Source organism: Cariama cristata, unplaced genomic scaffold (assembly GCF_000690535.1).
Source record: "Cariama cristata isolate BGI_N322 unplaced genomic scaffold, ASM69053v1 scaffold5713, whole genome shotgun sequence".
Classification (NCBI taxonomy): Eukaryota; Metazoa; Chordata; class Aves; order Cariamiformes; family Cariamidae; genus Cariama; species Cariama cristata.
In genome coordinates, this window is record NW_009607734.1 from 39,761 (window position 1) to 61,464 (window position 21,704).

At 35.9% G+C, this 21,704-nt stretch overlaps 1 protein-coding gene across 1 annotated transcript in view; it reads right to left on the reverse strand.

Moving 5' to 3' along the window:
* DLG1 (discs, large homolog 1 (Drosophila)) overlaps positions 1 to 21,704 on the reverse strand; it is a gene marked incomplete at its 5' end in the record, with an annotated part of 88,916 nt that overhangs the window by 38,596 nt on the left and 28,616 nt on the right. The window contains 4 exons of the mRNA XM_009696851.1: positions 163 to 287; positions 1,333 to 1,383; positions 5,071 to 5,124; positions 9,205 to 9,303. Coding sequence (XP_009695153.1) covers positions 163 to 287; positions 1,333 to 1,383; positions 5,071 to 5,124; positions 9,205 to 9,303 — 329 coding nt within the window. The remainder of the gene's footprint in view (positions 1 to 162; positions 288 to 1,332; positions 1,384 to 5,070; positions 5,125 to 9,204; positions 9,304 to 21,704) is intronic.

Here is a 21,704-nt window from a genome sequence, read left to right on the forward strand (position 1 = left end):
ACTCAAACATTTTTCATTATTTACAAAATACTTCTGTAAGGTAAGAAAAATTTATCTTAAATCTAATGCAGCAAGATAAAACTATAAGAGTAACAGAAAGTGTTCTATCCACTGTTTGAAAAATATAAACATTTAGCAACCCAACATAGAAAGTCACCATACCGTAATCTTCCATCCTGTGCAGCTGCACCTCCGGCTATGATTTTTGTAATGAAAATACTCGAATCATCCCCAATATGTGGGTTGTCTGTACCACCTGCAATGCTAAAGCCAAGTCCTGAATTTCCCTAAAGGTAGAGTGGGGGGAAAAACCAAAAGACATACAACATTTCTTTTTGGCAGAAAAGATATTCTAGTATATCTATTTGATCCAATAGAGAACCAAATCTACGTAATTTTCACTGACAAAAAAAGGTATTAAAAGAGACTTTAAGCAGTAAACTACATATAACCATACGTAAGACGTAATTACACTTATTTTCATAGAAGTAAGAACTTAAGTCATTATGTAACTGTAAAAGACACATTTCCAACCCCACAAGCTTTGTCATTGAGGTAAACTTGATAAACTAGATAAAAACTCCCCTCTCTAGTGAGCTAGATCTTTGAGATTATTCATACGAGTATTTGCTCCTCATCAAATTATTAGTGATGAATTATTCTTCCCAGAGAAGCCCCCAAGTAATTTGTGTCACTTATGTAATGTATCTTCACAGACGCAGAGATTCAGACTGACATTTTCTCTTCGAAGGTTGCCCGCCCTTACTATCAACTGCAAGACCTTTTCACCCTCTCAATAACCACCAGAACTGCATAGGTATCAAATAAGATTTCTTTCTTTCTTTATGTTAACAGTGCAGTTCAAGAATAGAGAGCTGAAATAGATCTCAGGATTGTAAATCTAACAAAGCAATACATATGACAAGGTGTCACTTGCAATCTCAACTGGAAGCCTGAATCTCAATATAAAACTTAATGGTATAAATACAAGCCTACCATAAATGGCAATATAGGAAATGAAATCATAATTTATTTTATTACTCTCTACAAGCCTAGATAATAACATTAAATGCAGTACATGTCAGGGACATCCTTCCCCCATTTTACTCTCAATGGTTAAGAATATTAATAAAAACTTATAGTCCTGCTACAGTAACTGGGTGGGTTTGTTTTTCTTTAGGTTAAATAATCTACCTAAAGGAAAAAAAAAAAAAACAAACAGTAAGGACTGTTTTGGATTGCCACTTAGGAGTATCAAGAGGTTAATTTTTCATATTAAAGTATCATAAATCCCATCTAAAACAGAGTACAGAAAGACATTTAGCATGTTACCCTTTCAAGAGTAATTTCTTCATACTCATAATCTGCATCCGTGCCATTGACCTATAAAGACATAAAAGTGAGACAGAGAATTTTACACTTTACACGGCAGTTTGCTCGGCAGGCAGTTCACTCCCATCAAATCTCAGCTGATTCATAGTGACCACTGAGCTCAGAGGGGACGTGTGATTTTCACACTACTCTGTACATGAATCAGACACTCTTTTCATAGGAGTTTAAAAGTTAAGATTTCAGAGCGCAGACTGTTCTACACAGTTATTGTAGAGCAGAGGCCCTCTGCTTCTGATTGCCAATAAAAAAAAAAATGCCCTTGAGATTCTCAGATGTTCCTCAGGCCATACAGCAAGTTGAAACCAAGAAAAAAGGAAGGGGTCATGGGGTAGTAGGGAAATTGTATAGAAGAACAGAGCAGTATTTTCAAACTGTTGTTCCTCACAGAGCAGAGAGAAAAGAAAAAAAACAAGGAAAGGAAAAAAAAATATCAAAGACCAATGCTTTATACCACTTCTCACTAAAAATGTGTAAGACCCTTCTAAAGCTACACTTAACAGTTGTCTACACTACTATTTACCACAATACATATATACTAAAGATCAACAAATTAAAAAAGGACCAAAAAGAGAAGAGAGTTTAGAAGAATATTTTATAAAGCTAGACAAAAAACCCAAATACTAGAAGTAAGCCGTGTCGTCCTCAAGTTAGAAAGGATACCCACATTCTTTGTTGCCTACAGAACTAGGACAGGATCAAATAACAGAACAAGTATCTAAATTAAGCAAAAAAAAATGAAATATCAAATTCTTAATCATATTTAATATAAAAGTAAGATTAAGATTTTATCTTTTTTAAATTACTAAGATACTTTGGAACTCAAATTCTTTCCTCCAGAGATACCTACAAGCAGCATATACAACGTGCAGTTACAGGCAATTCCCTATTTCAAACCTTTTAGGATGAAATATTTAACTAGATAAGAAATAACATTTATACTATTATTTTGCAAAGCATCTTGTCTATTCTTAAGATTACGTATCTGGTAGTCTTCTGTACTCTTAACATACTATTCAAGATTTTATAAAGGTACAAAATATATGTATAGAAGAAAGTATTTTAAAATCTGTGCAGTCTTCTAGCAGAGAATTAAAAAAAGGCACTTTAACTCACCCTCATCTACTTCATTCCTCATATGTTTATCTGACATATTTAAAAGCTCCAAAAGCTTGAGATGCCACAACTTTCACAGGCTGTCTAATATCAAGCTCATTTATCCCTCCCTACAGTTTCTCTTCAATCTCTAACTATATCTCCTCTTAATACAATAGAAGCCATGTCCATTCCAGACATAACAGATTATTATCTTTTTCTTTGCACAGTACCTCAAAAATGATTATGCCCTTAGTAGCTTGTTCAGTGGAAAAGATACTGTGGTTTTAACACATGATATTTCTTCATTAAAAAGGGAAGAGGTCTTGACCTTCAGAGCACATGAAACTCTATCTATCACTACACCAATACAAAAGAAGCCACTGTGATCAAGAAGTTCTTATGTTAGCTTAGTCCTTGAGCTATTATCTACAAGAATGACAACATGTGCTAACTGAACCACTCATCCAGCATTACAGTACCTGGGAAATGCCTCATTACGACTGATCCGTATGTGCCTTTTTTTTTTTAAATAAGTAACAAGGACAATTAATCATTTCCCTATTCATTACCATTAGGCAAAACAAAGCCAAACCTAATATATCTAAGCAGTCTCTTAAAGTTTATTTCCATATACAAAACTCTGTAATTCAATTTTTAAATATCAACTAGATAATCAGAAGCAACTTCAAACCTCCATAATTTTTATCTTCTGCTTTAGTTCAGTCCTATAGTCCCTTTTTTTTTTTTAATTTATCTTTGAATTGATTTTATCTAACAAACCAAACATTATCAGACACATGAGCAAAGATACATCAAATGTTGAAAAACATTGTCCTATTCTACCTTTTACAAGTTTTGAAGTGATCTCAGATCCACTAACTCAAGCTTTATCTGGAGGTACTTCCCCTGGATGAAGGAAGTTGTATACAAATGCTGTAATTATGCCACAGCAACCTTTGAATCTGAAAACCTATTAGTAGTTCAGCAGAATTTGCTTAGAGCCTTTTGGCTGTACTGAAGTTAATTTCTCTGGTATGGTTAATCTTTTCATGTGCCACTAACTTGATTTTGTTTGCATTTCCTTGGGCTTTTACAAAGAATAAAAAATATGCTTCTTGGTGGTTCTTTCCAACCCAGTTTGAATTCTAAGCGGGAGTACTTCCTCAGCAGCTTTATGATTCAGATAACAAGAGCTGTGTTCTTGACTATTTGTTCCTTGATGACTTTCTAGATTCACATTTTGCTTTTTTCTTCTTTCAATAGAAAAAGTTTTAACAGTTAAGGTTTTTGTAGATTCATGATGCAGTTGCCTTGCACGTCTGATTTTACATTACTAACCACTTTAACAATTCCATTAGCTACTTAGGAACCTAGAAGGATATTCTTTTACTCAACTTCCTATGCCTACAGAGTAGGTTAGATTACAGATAGTTATAGGCTTGTTTGGTTTGCATTCACTGCAAACTGATAATTTAGACAGCTTATAATTTTGAGCACCAGTTTGTTCTGTTAATGCTATTTTCTCTCCCCATTTGTACCATCTACTGTTCTCCACATGCCTCTATCAGATGGGGCCTTTTGAAATGTGAATACATATTTATTAATCACTTTTCTTCTTGGTTTAGTTTGTGTGTGCAGGGAGGCACCTCGCCCTCAGTATGCTGTTCTAAACTGCACCTGCATCACATCAACAAAAAGGCCACACACTGCAGGCTATTGTGATCTTTTAGTCAGAGGCATCATTATTACACTCAGGACTCATTTATGAGCCAATTATGTCACTGTACTAATCTTTTGTCTTTTGCTTAAACTGTTAATTCACACTTTTGTCTGTCTTGAGTTATTACAGCTCCTTTCTAGCAACATTGCTAAGTTACGAATGCTTTTGACAAGGACAAGATTTACTCTTTACTTGCCAATATCAGTACTTGGAATAAACACAATTTAAAGCAACTAGTACAGACATTAACACTGTTCAGGAAAATGACAAGCAAGTGCGATATAAGTAACTGTAGGAGGAAGGTACAGGAGTAAAATCCAGACCTGAAATCTATGCCAAACTTACACTCATTCTAAAGCCTCTGAAGTCTCTATCTACCAGTGGTATCCTATCACAAAACACATGCTGCCAAACACAAATTTTAGCCTCCACATAACTACACTTATTACCTTAATGTTTCAAACAGAACCAATCCATTTTAATGAATATTGAGGGCACTAAAATCTTAAGTATAGCCACTGCATGAAGAATTGTTTTTGAGAAATGTAATGGAAATGGCACATAAAATATTAAAGCATCTGCCTGCACAGTTGAAGAAACAGATTGTTCTCTGAACACTGAAGCTCTGCAACCTCTAACAACTGTGTTTTGCACTGTCACACACTGGTACTTAGATGGAACCTTCTACCTGCAATCTGCAACTTTTTTTTTTCTCATGAAACAGCTATTTAAATAACTATCAGGACAGCTGACGAAATCAAGCACCATCAGAGAGGTAAAACAGGTTTTATTAAACAGTAACAGCACACCTACATACATAAAACATTATCTAAAGTTATAACTGAAAGCAAGTGCAGGCTTACGTATGTTGGAGTCTCCAAAGAATCTGCATTCACCAGCACTGGAGGGGGATTTGCCTTTAAAAAAAGAATAGAAAGAAAAAAATTATACAGCATAAGAGAAAACAATACTAATGATAATTACGCAATATTTAATTTGCTGTGTTTCTCAAAGTTCTGTTAAAAAGTAGCCTCAACTTGAGAATCTCCAAAATACACCTTCTGAAACACTTGTTTCTAACCCTGAACAAATTGCTTTCATGCGGTGAAACCACACTCTTCCAAAACTCTTGAGCTCATATTTTATATACAAGTTCTGTAATTTATTATCTTGTTTTTCAAACGAAAACCTGAATCATGCTATTATTTGACATGACGTCAGTTACCCTAGTACTTGTGGTATGACAATGAGAAGTTGCTTTACCAGTCAATATCTTAAAACCAAATTTTGGTGGATTTGATTCCCCTCTCTTCCTACCAAGAACACTCCCCTTCCTGGCCCAACAACTTGCAAAATGGAAACTCACAGAAATGCAAACTTATGGAAGAAAGGATCTACAAAACTGACTAGTGAAAGCAAATCCACAGCAGACATTCATCTACTGCACAGCAGCATGTGCTTCCATCAGAAAATTGTTATGGATTCACAAGCCATAAACAGTGAGATTATTGCTACAGAAATATGAAATAGTATCGCATCCTTGCTAGTCAGGAGCTTTTAGCATAAGCTAACATTTTTATTCTCTGATGTTATTGAAAATTTTTCTGCAAAAGAATGTGGTTTCAACTGAAAGAAGATCCATACAGACTGGTGGCATTTATCTGAAATACTTCCAAATAAACAGATTCCTATTTTTGCAACAATTATCTGCCTTTAAAATAGGCAGCATCTAGCCTGCTCCAAGAACAAACAAAAAAGGTGTGCCAATACATTCCAGACTCCAAATGCCATTGATGCATTAAGTTCAACAGGACTTACAAATTCAGTGGCACAAAACAAAGTTAATCTCCTTATTGTTTTAATAAAGGTGAGATTTTTTTATAAGTATAAAAATCCATTATATTTAAAATTAAGACTTTTTTTTAATCTCTTAAGTGTGTGTGTATGTGTGGAAATAAATTTAGGGACAGTTTAATGGGCTGCAATTGAAGCTTGTACTAAATTCATTGAAAGAAACTTAAGACCTACAAAAACATGACAATTACATTAACCTATTCATCTTCTGCATTTTTGTTTCATTACCATGACAACAACATACTTCTGAAGAATTCATGATTTTTAAAAGCTCCCAAAAGCTAGGAAATAAGTGATGACTCACAAAAGACTGAGATGAATAATCTACCATCACTAGACAGAAGTCAATCAATCCGCTATCAGGTCGCTGTGTCAGAAACTAACTACTAAAAATCAGGTGGTACTTACGTAAGTTAACAGAGTAGACTATTAAAAAAAAAAAGGAAACAAAAAGGATGACACTTGTGACTGTCAAGATGCCATCAAACACCTTTCTCACCCAGGAAGCCTCTCAGTAGAAACATGGGCACACTTGCAGTACAGAAATCAATCACAACAGTATCACAATAAAAATCTGTGTCAAAACAATGCCATCCCTTCACAATCATTTTCTGCCTTTAAGTTACATTCCAATTTCTGCTTCTTATTCAATGGTAAGTTCTATTAAAATAAGATTAAATTAAAAATAAGTTCCTGTACTGAAAATACTGATCAATTAAATTATGCATAACCATCCCTGTAAGAGCTTTACAATTAACACTATTTTAAGACAAACAATACAACACGTTATATTAAAGAGAACCTCACTGAGTATAAGGCATTAAGAGTTCTAATCTCCAGTGGATCTATAAGAGACCAGCATACATACATTTATTTCATATTTGTGTAGGAACTATGAAAATATTTTTAATTTCTAAATAGAAAAAAAACCCAAGGATTAAGTTTTAAAGTTCAGTCATGTTCTTTACATTTCACCTAACTTTGGAATTTATATTGAATTAATATTAGGATTCTGTAATATCCAAGTATATTAACAAAAGCAGTGCCAGTGAAAGTTGGCTTCCCGTGAACCTTTTTCTTGAGGCTGACAAGTGTTCTTCTTTTAATGTCTTAAAAGGAAGAAGAGGAACACTAGCTAAAAGCAAATTGCTATCAGTAGGTGAGGTTTCTATGTGAACAGTATGTTTGAGACACAAATTAGCCAACTGATGCAAAACATCTTCCCTAAGTTAAGTGATTGTTCCTAACACTCCTTCTGCATTTATCTGAATTCTCCATCAAGCAGCAGTAATTGATCATCATTTCCAAGCAGGAAGGAGAGACCTTTGTGCCAGGCATTCCAAAGGTACACCTGGACACTGCACAGACACAGGGCAACATCTAACTCAAAACATCAAATGTTTTTGGAAAGAAGACCTAGTATTTCAGTCTATTTTACCAGAGTTCTCCAAAACACCTAACACTTTCAAGATTCTGTGCCAGGGCTTGTTCAAATATTTAGAAGTCATTTGACAACTTTGTTTACAAGCAGACTAAGGGCTTGCCTAAGGGATAAAGTGATTAACAAAATACAGAGATGTATCTATTGCACAAAAATGCATCTGCCAAATCCAAAGCTGATCATAACATCTTATGGTATTTTCCAATTGCTTAAAATCACTAACGATGCAGAATTACAAAGCTAACTCCTGCAGACATTTATATGCACTCAGAAGACAGAGGCACAGACCACTCAATTCTTACTCTCCTGCTTGTAATCCTGCATCATCAATGGACTGTAATACTGCCACAACAATGGCAATCAAAGAAAATATAAATATACATAGCACTAATTATTTTATTTTAAATTAAGCTTAGCCTACTGGCAATTCCCTGAAAGTAAACGCTGCTAGAGACTCAGTTATCTTTATCCATTGAGGCTGACAACAGAAGCTCACTGGCTGCACTAGTCTGCCCCAAATCCTCATGTCGGCAGAATTCTTCTATAAGGAGGAAGTATTTCTGAAACTAACCAAATCTCTCATCTGCCTGTTGGGAAAAGTATGGGTGACAGATTCATGTAAACACACATCCACTAGAAATTGAACTATTAACAGCCAACTGTGGAAACTTCTGATAATTATGGGATTATGTAAAATTTAACAATCTAGCAGAGATAAAAAATATTACCACCTGTTGCAAGTTTAGCCATGTAGCTGGAAAGCAGACCTTAAGAAAAAACAAACACTGACTTACATACTACAAAAATATCCCAGTAATAGTCTACAGAGCTTAACTCCCTTTTAAAGTTAATAAATATCTGTCAAACAATTCCAAAAAGTGATCCATATTTTCAGAAGGCATGTACTCATCGTTTGAGATTTCTGCACTGAAAGTTATAGTAAAGTAACGAAAAAATAAAAGCAGAATACCATTCTATATGCAAAAATATAACTGCTACCCATCCTAACTTATTCCATAGCTTGCTATGCTGTGGTCACATATTCCAAGTTATATGCAAGATACTAATGTTAACTCATGTTTGCTGCTTCCACTTGTCTTGACAGGGCTTGGGGGTTTTTTTGTATGTTGACATTATGTGACCTAAAGGATGAAGGTCTAGAAGGGGAGCACATTTTATGAGTCAAATACGTTAGCAATAAAGGGGTAAAAAAAAAAAAGGCAGAAAAAAATCATTTTGTATTCTAAATGTCCCCCAAGAATACTAATACCAACAAATGGTTGGAGAACATTAGAAACATCATGCAAGTACAGTCAATGAAAGACAATATATTAAGTATTTGTATATGACACAAGACAATGATTCTCTATAAATAAATCAAGCAATAACACTTCAACAAGGGTGAAATGGCTCTAAAATTTTTAAGTGAACACAAAATATCCTATCGCTTCTTTCCATTCTTTTGAGGTTTTCTTTAGTTATTTCATAACTTATTTTAAATGGACTAAAAGCTGCTATAAAATAAACAAAAATTAGGATGAAACCCTAGTGTATTACTAATTCAGCTATTTCACAGTTCCTCTTAAACCTGTGTGTGAGGGTACCAAAATGTGAACTTAAACAAAGCAATGAAATAAACTGAATAAATAAAAGTTGAACAAATTTAACCAAAAAAAAAAAAAAAAAAAAAAAGAGTAAAAACCTGTGGTATGGTGGATGGGATGACAGTGGTCTCAGCAGGGACTGGTGGGACAGGGATCACAGGGACAATGGGAGAAGAGGAATGAACAGCTTCTGTAGGCTAAAAATCACGAACAAAATGTCAAAACCAACAAAAACTAGAAAAACATCTAAAAACAAACAAGATTTAAATTTAACAGCTTTAAAAAAATTCTGAAATAGCATATGGATTTGGAGACTGTCACTACAACTGAAGACAACCAACCACCTTTAACCATGCTGCATCTGGCAGTGCATCCCTAGCAATATGCTCATGTCAAAGATCCTAAAGCAGTGTGACATAACCCGATGGTCTACTCATACCAAGTTACTCACCTTGCAGTACAGGGTAATGAGACTTTGGGGTCCAAGAGGAAACCTGTTCATGTCAGCAGACAGAATCGGGCTTTTTGTGGGCTGGTTTCACAACAGAAGCCCTTCACCAATATACAACAGTGTGCAAAAGCAGGGAAACAGTGGCTAAAGTTGACAGCACTGAACAAAGTTAATATTCCTCTTTGATAAAGGGGAAAAATCAGAAGTGCATTAAGGTTTCTAAACTGGGCAAAAATCAAAAGAAAAATCTTTTAGTCAAATGGGCGGTAGATCCTAAAACAAATTCAATCTACCTCTCAAAGATCTTCATACACGTTTATCGTACACCTTCAGACTAGCAGAATTTTGGTCTTAGGAATTTTCATTAAAATAACCACCAAGAAAGCTACTGACACTTAAGCTGCAAGGGAACAAGATTACAAATAGCATTTTGAGCAGAACATTTGACTAAAATAATTTTGAGATGTTAACATACTGGTTGTCAACAAGCTGTCAGCAACAAACTACTGGCAACTATCACCAAAATTACAAGCTGAACAGCAGATCAAAGCTCTTGCAACCTAGTTGTTCCAAGTCATTTTTGTGATCTTTAAATATAATAAAGCATAATGACAAAAGAACATACTAAATCCAGAAAATGAACCAAAAACTCAGAATAACAGTATTAAACATATTTTTTGTTTGAGAAATTTTAAAACACAAAGCAACACACACCAATAGCATACTAAATCCTGAAAATGAACCAAAAACTCAGAATATAACAGTATTAAACATATTTTTTGTTTGAGAAATTTTAAAACACAAAGCAACACACACCAATAGCATATACTAAATTACAGAGCAAAAGCAAATATTAAAGAAACCTGAAACTGCCCAAGAGCAGCAATCCTTATTAAATGTACATATGGTATTTCTACAGGGAGTTTTTTTCAGCTCAAAGTCAACCTCCTCAAAATGAACAGCTGGTGAAAAATGTTGCAGTTACTGAAAGATGTAAGAACAAGATATATTTGATACCTTGAGAGGTTATGACTAATGTCATTTAAACATTCTTACATCTGTGGACAACAGCACAATTTTTCAAGTGTTAAAAAAGGAAGGTTGGGGAAAATCTAAATTGGACTAGCAGAATGATAATAAGCATTTTGCAAAGGATGCAGGAAATGCTCAGTGCAACAAACTTCCAGTTACCAGAAGAACAATGCAACCTTTAGAGGACAGAACAAATTAAATAGCTTGAGCAATCACTCAGCCCTACATATGCAAAAAATAAACCACCCCTTCAAGTCTGCCTTGTTCAAAAGTAAGCAGCTTCCCATGTATGTACACAGTAAAAATCCTGTTAACCAAAATTTCAGATATGCACGGATTACGTATCAAAATATTACACAACATTAAGGCTGCAAAGCTAAGCATTAGTAGGTCAGAAAAACTCCAGCTTTACAGTACAACTCCTGCAATAAGAGAAGGTTAAAAACAAACTTAAGTTATTCTTAGATCCTGACCATACACTTCCCTGCCCTTTGACTTAGCAAAATAAATGACCAAGTCGCAGTTGATTTCCTTAATGGGCCAAACAACCTGCACCCCTCTCTTTGCACCAAATGGCAACTTTATTTTCCTGCTTCTTTTTTTTTTTTCCTCAATTCCTAACTCCCATGTCAATTTGGGCTTCTCACTCCCAAATGCTTCAAGAATCCTCCCCAGTTCCATTATGCTTATTATTTTAAAACTGACATTGTTCAAAGTCCTTTAATGCTTTCAGGTTCCTTTTCCTCAATTCTAACTCCCATGTCAATTTGGGCTTCTCACTCCCAAATGCTTCAAGAATCCTCCCCAGTTCCAATTATTATGCTTATTATTTTAAAACTGACATTGTTCAAAGTCCTTTAATGCTTTCAGGTTCCAGTCTCATAAGCTATTCATACTGTTACTGTATTTTCCCTTTGTGCTGTTGGTTTAGTATTCAGTGACTCAAAAGCCACTCCCTGCTCCTCCAAGCGTCCTGGCAATGCTCCTGTTGAGTCTCCTTCATTACCATGCAGGCAAGGAAAGAGGTGGCAACACTGGCAACCACTTTCAAAGGATATGCAAATCCAAATCAAGGTAAGACTGTCTTCACTTGAACGTTTCATGGAATACAGTGAACTGATGCAGGCACTATGGCTGCCACAAGGAAGGACAATGCAAGAAATGAAAAGATTTTTAATCATCAGAGAAAGAAGACCTGCAACTTCCTTATAACAGAAGAATGCTAATTTTATTTTAGTGCGGCACATAATCAGTCTGAAAATGATTACACGATACAGGAATCTGTGAGAGCAGCTGAATAAGCTCCAACAGCCCAGAGTATTGCTTTCAATGCTTTGTTTCCCATGAATTTTCAAGAAAGACTTGTAATTTTTAGGAATTCTCCAAAAATACACTAAAGTATTCTGAAAACCAAAATCTTATCCTTAAAATTACTGTAAATAAAGACGTCTAGCATGTTAATGATCCCAATTTGAATGGACACAAACTAATCTAAACTACAAAGAAAGTAGTGGGCCAATTAAAACCTTGTTTTGAATATACAGGAACTATAGCACACAATTATGATAGACTATTATATATAGGAATGCGTGACTTGAACAATAACTCACTTTAACAGAGTCTGTAGCCTAAATAAACGCGCTAACACCTACAACGAAAAGCCATTCTGTTACAACAGTATGATAAATCTCAAGTAATTTTTTTTTAAACTCACTTTGTAACAGAGTCTGTAGCCTAAATAAACATGCTAACACCTACAACGAAAAGCCATTCTGTTACAACAGTATGATAAATCTCAAGTAATTTTTTTTTAAGTGTAAGGATGGACTTTAACATCTACATATAAAAAAATCATTTAAGTGGTATGTTTAAAAAAGCTAAGATAATAGTGCCTTAAAGCAATCAATTAAAATGAATGCCTCCAAATCTAACACTAAGTCCAGATGTTGTGAAAAGGAAGAACACACCCATTTTCTCATTTTTATCCAACACACAGTAACTCCTGTGAACAAATACCAACTAACCTGAAATTTAATCAGAGCACCATACACACCCTGAAGCGGATCAACTAAACCAGTAAATTCCATAATGCTGCTCTTTGTAAAGTACTAAAAGGTATATGCTGGAGAACAAAAATCAAGCAAACCAGACTTTCCTCAGTTTCAAGAAACTACTGTACAAAACACACGCTGTATACAGTGCAAAATCTTAATGGGAAAACACTGAACAGAAGTATTTCCTTGCCAGCCCATTTTCAATTATTGCTACTTTGATTTCTAGCCATAAAATCCAAAAGAAAATTAAGTAACAAAGTCTCTAGAAATAGCAGGGATAAAACTACAGAAAGAAACAAGTGTGACATACTTTCTGTGGTTCGCATCAAAAATGCGCATCTATAAATGCCTAGAGCAATACATACCTTTTCTAAAGAACAATTAGAACATGAGCCATCAGACACCCAACCACTAGCAGCTTTTACTTTTGCGGTGCTTTTTGTAGGACTCTTCCTTACACTATCACGTAGGTTTATAAATTTTCCTCTATGTTTGGGAGACGCTGGCAGTGTGGATGAACTAAAAGATGTACAAATGCTCAGTGCTTGCTGCTGATGCCGGAAAGACTGCTTTGGTTGCATATGAAGATTTTGACGTATTTCCATTCTCGGGCTCCTTGTTAAATCAGTGAGCTTGAGCATTCCCATTTCACCATCATCTGTAGCACCACAGTATTTGTAGTCGTGACAGTGAGCAGTCATGAAACTAGCAACACAAATAGTCCTTTACGCAAAAAAAAAAAGGAGGGAAATAATCCAGAAAATTAAAAATATGATTGTATTCTAGATTATGGTCCTAGGAAGAAACACTGAATGCTGTTTTAGCAAGTACTGCATGTTGTGTACTCTCTCTATTTAAAGAGCAACATTGAACCACCACACAACAGTCAATTTGCTGGACATAAATAATCAATGCAATGCACAAATTATTGAATAGATGGCAAAAGTCATCTCACTGTTTATTAAAAAGATGCTGTGAAAGGTTATAGTTATTTTCTTTCTCCCATAAGCTCCTACTATCCCTAAATTTTGTTATATTTTACCACCTCGAAACGTCTCCAAGGTTTACATCTAGAAAATTTTAAAATTCCTCTACTTTTCTGAACACTTTATGAGGGCTGAAAACTAGTGAATTTAAAGATGTTTGATGATGAAAACTATATGAATTGTGAAAGGGCAGATACGTTGTACAGGATTTCAACATTGAACTTCCATCAAAGAAAACAAATTTGTTCAGACCACAATAATAAAATTATTAACACAAAGTAATTCTTGTTAGGAGTTGCATTTCTGTTAAATACAACAGCACTGTGAGATCACAGTTTTAAGGTGTACATTGTTTAAGTTAAAAGATTAACAAAAATTCTTAAGACATTTAAGTGAACCTTAGCTCTTTATTATTTTATTAATTCAGTTTTTAAAGTCAAGGATGTGTGAGCTCTAGATGACATTTTTACCCCAATTTTCAAAACAAAAAAGCTCCAAAACAATTCCTACCTCCCTCCCCCCCCCAAAAAGCACACAATGAGGAGCTAGCTTGATTTAATTGTGCTGCCAAATATTTAACTTTACCAGCCAATTTTAAATTAATCATTCTAAAAAGAGGTAAGGATCAAAAGTTAATTTCCCAGAGTCTACATGAAAATTGACAGCTAAACAGAGACACCTATATTCTTAGCCTTACAGAAGGAAGAAGCAGGCTCAAGTCAGTGGTCATGCACTCTTCTCGACAGTGGGCACACAACCATCATTTGCACGGGTCTGGGCCAGCCACAGCCCACACCAGCTGCCTCTTGCCCCATGGGTCAGTTCTAAGAATATGCTGTGAATCTGAATATCTGGCAATGGGTACGATAAGAATGAAGGACCACAGCCCATAGGAAACAAAGGCTGATTAGGTTAGTTGTACTGTATTTGGATAAAATGAAGAGGTTTCATCAGTTCGTAGCATTAAAACATGGTTATTCTCCCTCTCACTGCACACCTTCCTACAGCAAATCTGAATATTTAAATAATATGAGCATAATTTTTACACACAGAATTAAAAAAAAACTAGAAATACAGACCTACAAACGTTTCCAGTTATTTATAGCACGGATATTAAGAGATAAATAGGAACTGACAGATGCTCTTCTAATCACCAAGAGCTGCCATGTCTCATTTTCTACCCAGAATGGATGTAATCAAGAGCTACATAACATATCATTAATGCAATATTCACAAATGCAGAGACAGAAAGGTTTCTGGTCAGTGACAGGAAGCTTGAAATGCATTGGTCATACAAACATTCGCAGACCTGCGCATGCGTATGGCTAGTATGTCTTTTGCCTTTGAAGTATCAGGGAGCTGGAGGACGGTGTCCCACTAATACATATGGGCAGATGCACCCAGGTTGTTCTGACAACCCAAGAATCTCTAGATTTTGTTACTGAAGGCAAAAGGTAGAGAGGAAGATGAGCATGTTGTGAATGTGATATAGATAAACAGTTCAAAACCAGCATATCACAAGAAACTTTTTCTCCTTTGAGAAATTTCCACAGCCGCATTAATACTGAGCAACTCCGAGGCACGTTCCCCAGCCTGCAGGGATTATCTGGATGGAGGCTGCGTCCTATGTCCAAGCCTCTGTGCAAGTATTCTCTTTGGCAACAGTGTGCCAAACGGCTGCTTCTGTAGACCACAAACATTTTATTTTGCACAGATGTTATCAAGATTGCTTGAGGTTTAGCAGGCTGCATTCACACCACCCATTTTACTTGCATATCAGTACTGTTTTCTACCCAGCATGACATTGTCTAATTACTAAAACGTAGAGAGGAAGCAGCAAGAGGTTTTGGGTATAAGGTTTTTCTTTTGCGTACATAATAAATCCCAAAATAGGTGACATTACAGATTCAAAAGGAACATCCTATTCCTGGAGGCATCAACTTTTGCTGAAAACACGTAGATCAAGTAGCCTCTTGACTAAAAAGAAAATCAGCTTTGAAGCGTGCTAACTGAGAAAGCGAGGACAAGGGGTGAATGCTGGATACCATATCCTCCAGTTGTTTGGCTTGCTATATTCTCCTCCAAACAAGAAAGGGGAAGACACAATACAAAAGATGAGACAAAGGAATTCACATCTCTCCGGTGTGCCTTCAGATATGCTGACTTCAGTGGCAAAAGATTGAAGATGATGTAGCAGATAACTGGTAACAGCACCACGTTTTTTTCTAGAAATCTTCATGCCTTTGGTCTGAGATGGTATCAATAAGATATCAATAATTAAAAGAAAACAAAAGCTTGAAGGTACTTGTAGTTCCAAGAGCAACGATCCAAGCACTAAAACACAGCCAAGAAACCGGAGGTACCGGCAGAATACCGAACTCAGCCAGGGCTGCATGGTGTGCCAGGGCAGCCTCCAGTGAAAAAGCTTAGGTCACACTGAAATTTAGTGTTAGGCAAGTATGGAAAGCGAATATAGCATCTCGGTCAAAAAAACATGGAAAGAAGAGAAAGGAATATATAATCAAAGTGTAATAAGGTTTATCTAGAATAATCATGGTGTAAACAAAATGAAAACAGACAACAGCAAAAAAAAAAATCAAGGAAAAAAGAAAGTAGAGGAGGCAAGAAGAATGATATTAAAAGAGATTAATCAGACACTTGAGAGTCATGGGGATCATTCTGCCCAATTACATTCACACATGTGAGGTAAGGTAGGTCTTGCAGTTGCAATGGTAGGAAAAAAAACACCACACCACCACACACCTCTCTGGCAAAGCAGTATACATATGCATAATTCAAAGCAAGAAAAAGTAGTTATGTAGCTAAAGTTGCACAGGTTTGGTAGATTATCTTTTGGCTGCAGAAAGCCTGAAGCTGCAAGTGTTCTCTGCAGACTGTATTAATTACTAGCATGAACTGCTCTGCTCTAGTATCAAGTGCTAAGTGATTTTTCATAACCAGAGGGGGTTCAGGACTAGGTTGTGCTTTCATGTTACATACCAACTCTGAATAATTTGTTTGTAACACAAAGCTGAATCATCAATATTTAATTCTTTTAAATTACTACATCAAATGTACAGTACACGCTTCTTTGCGGCAATCTGTTAAAATGCCAGTAATGTTTTACAAGTAGTATTTCTTCAAGAATCATTTTCTTTCCAGTGTCTATAACATCGACTCAATAGCTGGGTAACAACAATATCCGTGGAAAGGGAAAATAGTACTAATATTTGACCAGCAATGTCTACTGCAAAGGTCCTCTTTAAAGCCTCAATAACCAACTTTCACTACTTCAAGAAGCAATTCTAATAGCTGGGAGAATCCTCCAAAAATAATTTTGCACTTCACCCCTTCCATTAGCTTCAAGAAGATACCACAAAATCAGCAAGTTCTGTTAAAATGACTTGACTGATGAAAACAAGCCCATATTCATTACCTCTTCTTGAAAGTAGGAAATAAAGTATCTTCCAAAGTGAAGAAAACTTTAAAATTGGTAGGAAGAAACAATTTTGATTAAATATCCAGTGACAAAGCTGAATATAAGAGGCATATTTTCTTTCTAGAGATACATAATCTAAGGTCTGGCAGTGTAGTTTTTGTATCTTTTCTCTGAACTACATTCTAGTATGCCACAGGACATTTCACTAGTGAAGCCTGCTATTCTAAGAACTTCGCATCCATCTTCCTCAAAAAATCACAGAAGTCAATACCTTCAGGGATTTATACGCTGTTTGGAGGATCCAACGGCAGTAAGAATAATGCACAACTGCCACCCATCCTCATTCATAATCCATGTTAGCTGTATGCTGCCCAGAGCATCTACATCTGAGCACACAGCTAGCATTAACACTGATGAGCTGTCTCTGCCATATTCCTCCCTAAGCCACTGCCATCCTCTTGCCTAGGCAGGTTCTTAGTACCACGATGTCAGTGACTTGAGTTGTTAAGCAATAAATTTAAGACATGCATATTTTTCCTGAGCGTATTTCTCCAGGACATTAAACAAAATGTAGCATCAAGCACATCTGGAAATAAAACATACCACAAGAATTTCCCTACTGCCAAAACAAAGTTTCACAGAAAACAAATAAAAAATTACCAAGTTTCACAAGAGCTAAGAAAAGTGTAGAACTATCTGAACATAAGCAATCATTTAAGTATTGACTTTAAATTCCAAACAATGTTCATATATCAAAACAGCATATAACACAACCAGATATGCCAATATGCTGCGCATATCTGAACTTTGAGAATTGCAAAGACACAAAACCCAATTCTACCCAGGCATGCGTACTGCCATTGCTGATAAGCTAGTCTAGAGGGTGAAATATGCCAAACACAGAGGATGGGAAGTAGAATCACCAAAAAAAGAATATCATTAATACAAGTACAACTTAAGATTTTTCCCTCTCTACGGGTTTATTATCTCTTTGATATAAGAAAGGTTCTCTCTTACCAATGGACCATTACGTTAAAAATGTGCTTCCCATGTGATAACTCAAACTCACCTGTCCACCTTGCTCAGCGTGTTAGTGCAGTAACTCTCCAGTTTTGATATCGACACCATATCTGACTATTTAATATGCAGTGGCTAAAAACCTAATTATTCAAAATACATGCACTTTTCTAGCTGTCTAACCACCCATGCTTACAAATGCTGTCACAAATTCATATCACATGTATTTCATGGGGGTGGGGGTGTCATTCAGGTTTTCCTATCCAAGTCCATACAGTAAGTTGATTTACCACAAACAAAACCTTAGGAGAGACTGCCTAGGGTAAACAATAAGCTTAATTATGATGGCCTCAACACACAGGTGGTTACAATTAAACCTTCCTATCTTTCTGCACTGCCATAAGGATGAAGAACTTTTGGCTTCAGATTTGGGTTTCTGACATTCCTGCCCCTTCAGGGGCTCTCACTGCTCCTCACCATGATGGAGTGAAGACCCATTCCCATGGTCTCCCAAGATGAAGGAATAAAAATACCTAGTCTCTACCTGGATGCCACCCAGGTCTCTCCAAGGATAATTTGGACAGAAAGCACAGAAACAAAGAAGCTGAGCCTGAAGCCTGTCAGGGTCTGTCTACATGAAGATGGGTAGGTTAGTACATAATGGTTTTACTAAGAGATTTTGAGGACAGCCAAGCCATCTTTGAGCTATAACATCAGTTCAGTTAAGTACTGTAACAAAGATATGAAAGTTTTTCTGTATCACAGAAAGAAAAGATTTACCCACCCAGCCCTCACAGATTAAAAGGACTAGCCTGAATGCCTGTGACTTTACTTCAGATCCCACTTTTTTCAGAGTAAACCATGGCTCTGGAAAATCATATCTAAGTGAGCACTCTATTTCAAAGACACACAGCTAGCATGCTAGATATGTCTAAACTGTAGAGGTTAGCTGGTTGTTTGGTGGTTGTTTTTTTTTTTAACTCAGTCAACAAATTGATTCTCTAACCTAGTTTCCTCCTCAAAGCCCACAGCATTTTACAATGAACTCAAATGAACTTAAAACTCTGAACTTAAAGCATAAATAAATAGCTTTGAAGGGGAAAAACAGTCACAGCAGAATATCAGTAAAATCACAGATGGTGACAGTGACCTGAACTGATTTAGAGACAAATAAGCAGTTTATTTACTGTCAATTCTTTATTGCAATCTTCATCGACAAAAACAATCCAGTGAGGAACAATTTGCACCATGATTATCCAAGCAGAAGTAAAGCAGCAAAGGAGCAAAGGCAGTGACAGAAAGACTCTTACTTACTGAGGTCTAGCAAGCAATTTGTTAGTGCAGAAAATTTTTTTTAACCATAAGCAATAACATAGGACAAGACAGACTGTCCAGCTGTTTGTGGGATGAAGTTCTACTCTGTAGCAAAAGTAGAGCTTTGCGTATGAGATAAATGTTCACTCACAAAGCAGAAATGGGGAATCTGGAGCTACAAAACTATCACCCGCGCTCTTCCACAGTATCCAGTGTTTGATGAGTAAAACTCTCAGGTGCTAAGAATCTCATACAAATACGAACAGTAGTCTCAACAGAACAACTGCTTCAGCAACCAACCTGTCTCTGCCAGGATCTAAAAATGGACTCTTATAGACTTGACTTAACATCACAGACAATGTTTCATACGAAGGAGACCACCACCGTCCGCTTCTTATGTCTGGTATTCAGAAAGATTTACTCAGCTGAAACTAATGTGTCCTGCCAAATCTCTCAGGGACTGCTTAAATGGTCGAATCTCAGTCATTTTGGAAAGGCACAATATAAAAAATGTACACAAAGTTAATATTGGTTTTGACAAACAATTTCTGACTTTTGTTTTTCAAATACTAAATGAATGTCTAGCACTGAACCCTATGCAGCAGGTTAGCCATCTGTATTCACCAAGCAGCCCAGCACTCTAAGCTCGAAACAGAATTACCATGCTCCTCATTTAGGTTCGTAAGTGCTATTGAGAATGAATTTAATGCATTTAATTTGCAACTTAAAGCAAAGCCTAGAAAGCTCCATTTAAATGACATCGGCCTTTAGAGCAGTGGCTTTCATTATAATGCTAAAGAGCCCACAAAGAAGTCCAAGCAGGGTTTCAGCATCAGAAAGAGACCAGGCAAAGAGAAAATGTGTCCTAAGACCTTATTATAGAACAATAATTGCAGCTCCAGGGTGTCAATATTTTAGTTTCTTAACTTCACAGTAGAAAGGATATGCATGTGGTAGGAAACTGAGATGTGATAGATTCTGTTCACTCCTGAGAACACTATTAAATCAAAATACAACAATAAAGGCTGGGTACTGTTTACACACTTTAATAGATATGACACTTCTTATAAGCTGTCAGAACACGTAATTTCCAATAATTCCTAAATTATTCAAGTAATAATTAAACCCTCCTAGATAGCATGCTTATTTTGTTCTTTATAATTCATTCAAATAGCAAAGATGCCCTATGTCTATCTAGCTCTCATACTATGACATGATCTCTCTCAATACTACAAATGTGTCAGTTAACTCTCAAAACTATCCCACACCTCTTCTCCAAAAGTTTTTGTTGATGAATTTTTTTTAATGAGTAAATATATAAGAAACATTGTTCATAAAAGAAGAAAATCATGCATGTAAACCTCATCTTACCTAAAGCATGATCTGTTTTTCCTTTAGGATAAGAAACATCAGGTCCACTTCCTTACAGCACCCCACCACCCTCTAAGTACTTAAGGGTACAGTCTGGAGGAGTAATAAAGTGATCTGAAGAAAGTCAGTGAAACCAAGCTAGAGCTTTCCATTTTAAAGACAAGTATTTATTATTTTATTGACAATTGTATTATTCTGAGAGCAATCCATTACTATCTGTCAAAAAAACTCAATAACAATAAAGAAATTTGCCCTAAAACACTGAGCATGAGCAGAGAGTCGTTTACCTCACGTTAATGAACGGCAACCTGAAAAACATACAAGGCCATCTATAACAACCCATTAATTAAAATCCATTAGCTTTTTCAGGATGTAAGTGTCAGAAAATTTTGGAAAATTACTGACTTGATTTACACATAAAGTGGCTTTATGCTAAAGCCACTCCTTACTTCATTTACAAAAGGCTTTGTACACATAAGTGGCATTACCATTTTATCTTTACACATACTGAATTCTTCCCAAACATACACTATTACTTTCGCTACAGTAATACAGTTCTGATAGCTGTATGTTGTCACCCAGATGCTTTGCCTTTTCACTGCTCAGAGCTAAGGTCTACTATCTTTACCATACAATTACTAGCTAGGTACCTCATCTGTTTTTATTCATTCTTACACCATGGAAACACTGGAAGCTCCTCAGACTTGCTTCCATGACAACATGCAGCTATAATACAATCTCAAAATAAGTACCATTATACAACACATCCAGGCTCTAGAATGAGTCATAGGAGCTCTGCAACATTTCAGCAAAATAGGCATCTTTTATTTAGCGTCACTCACTCATTGTCTTCAGCAAATTAAAATACTATAAAAGTTTTAACAGGTTTAATGCCTAGCATTACTTCAGCAAACTTTCACTCCACAAGTGAAGA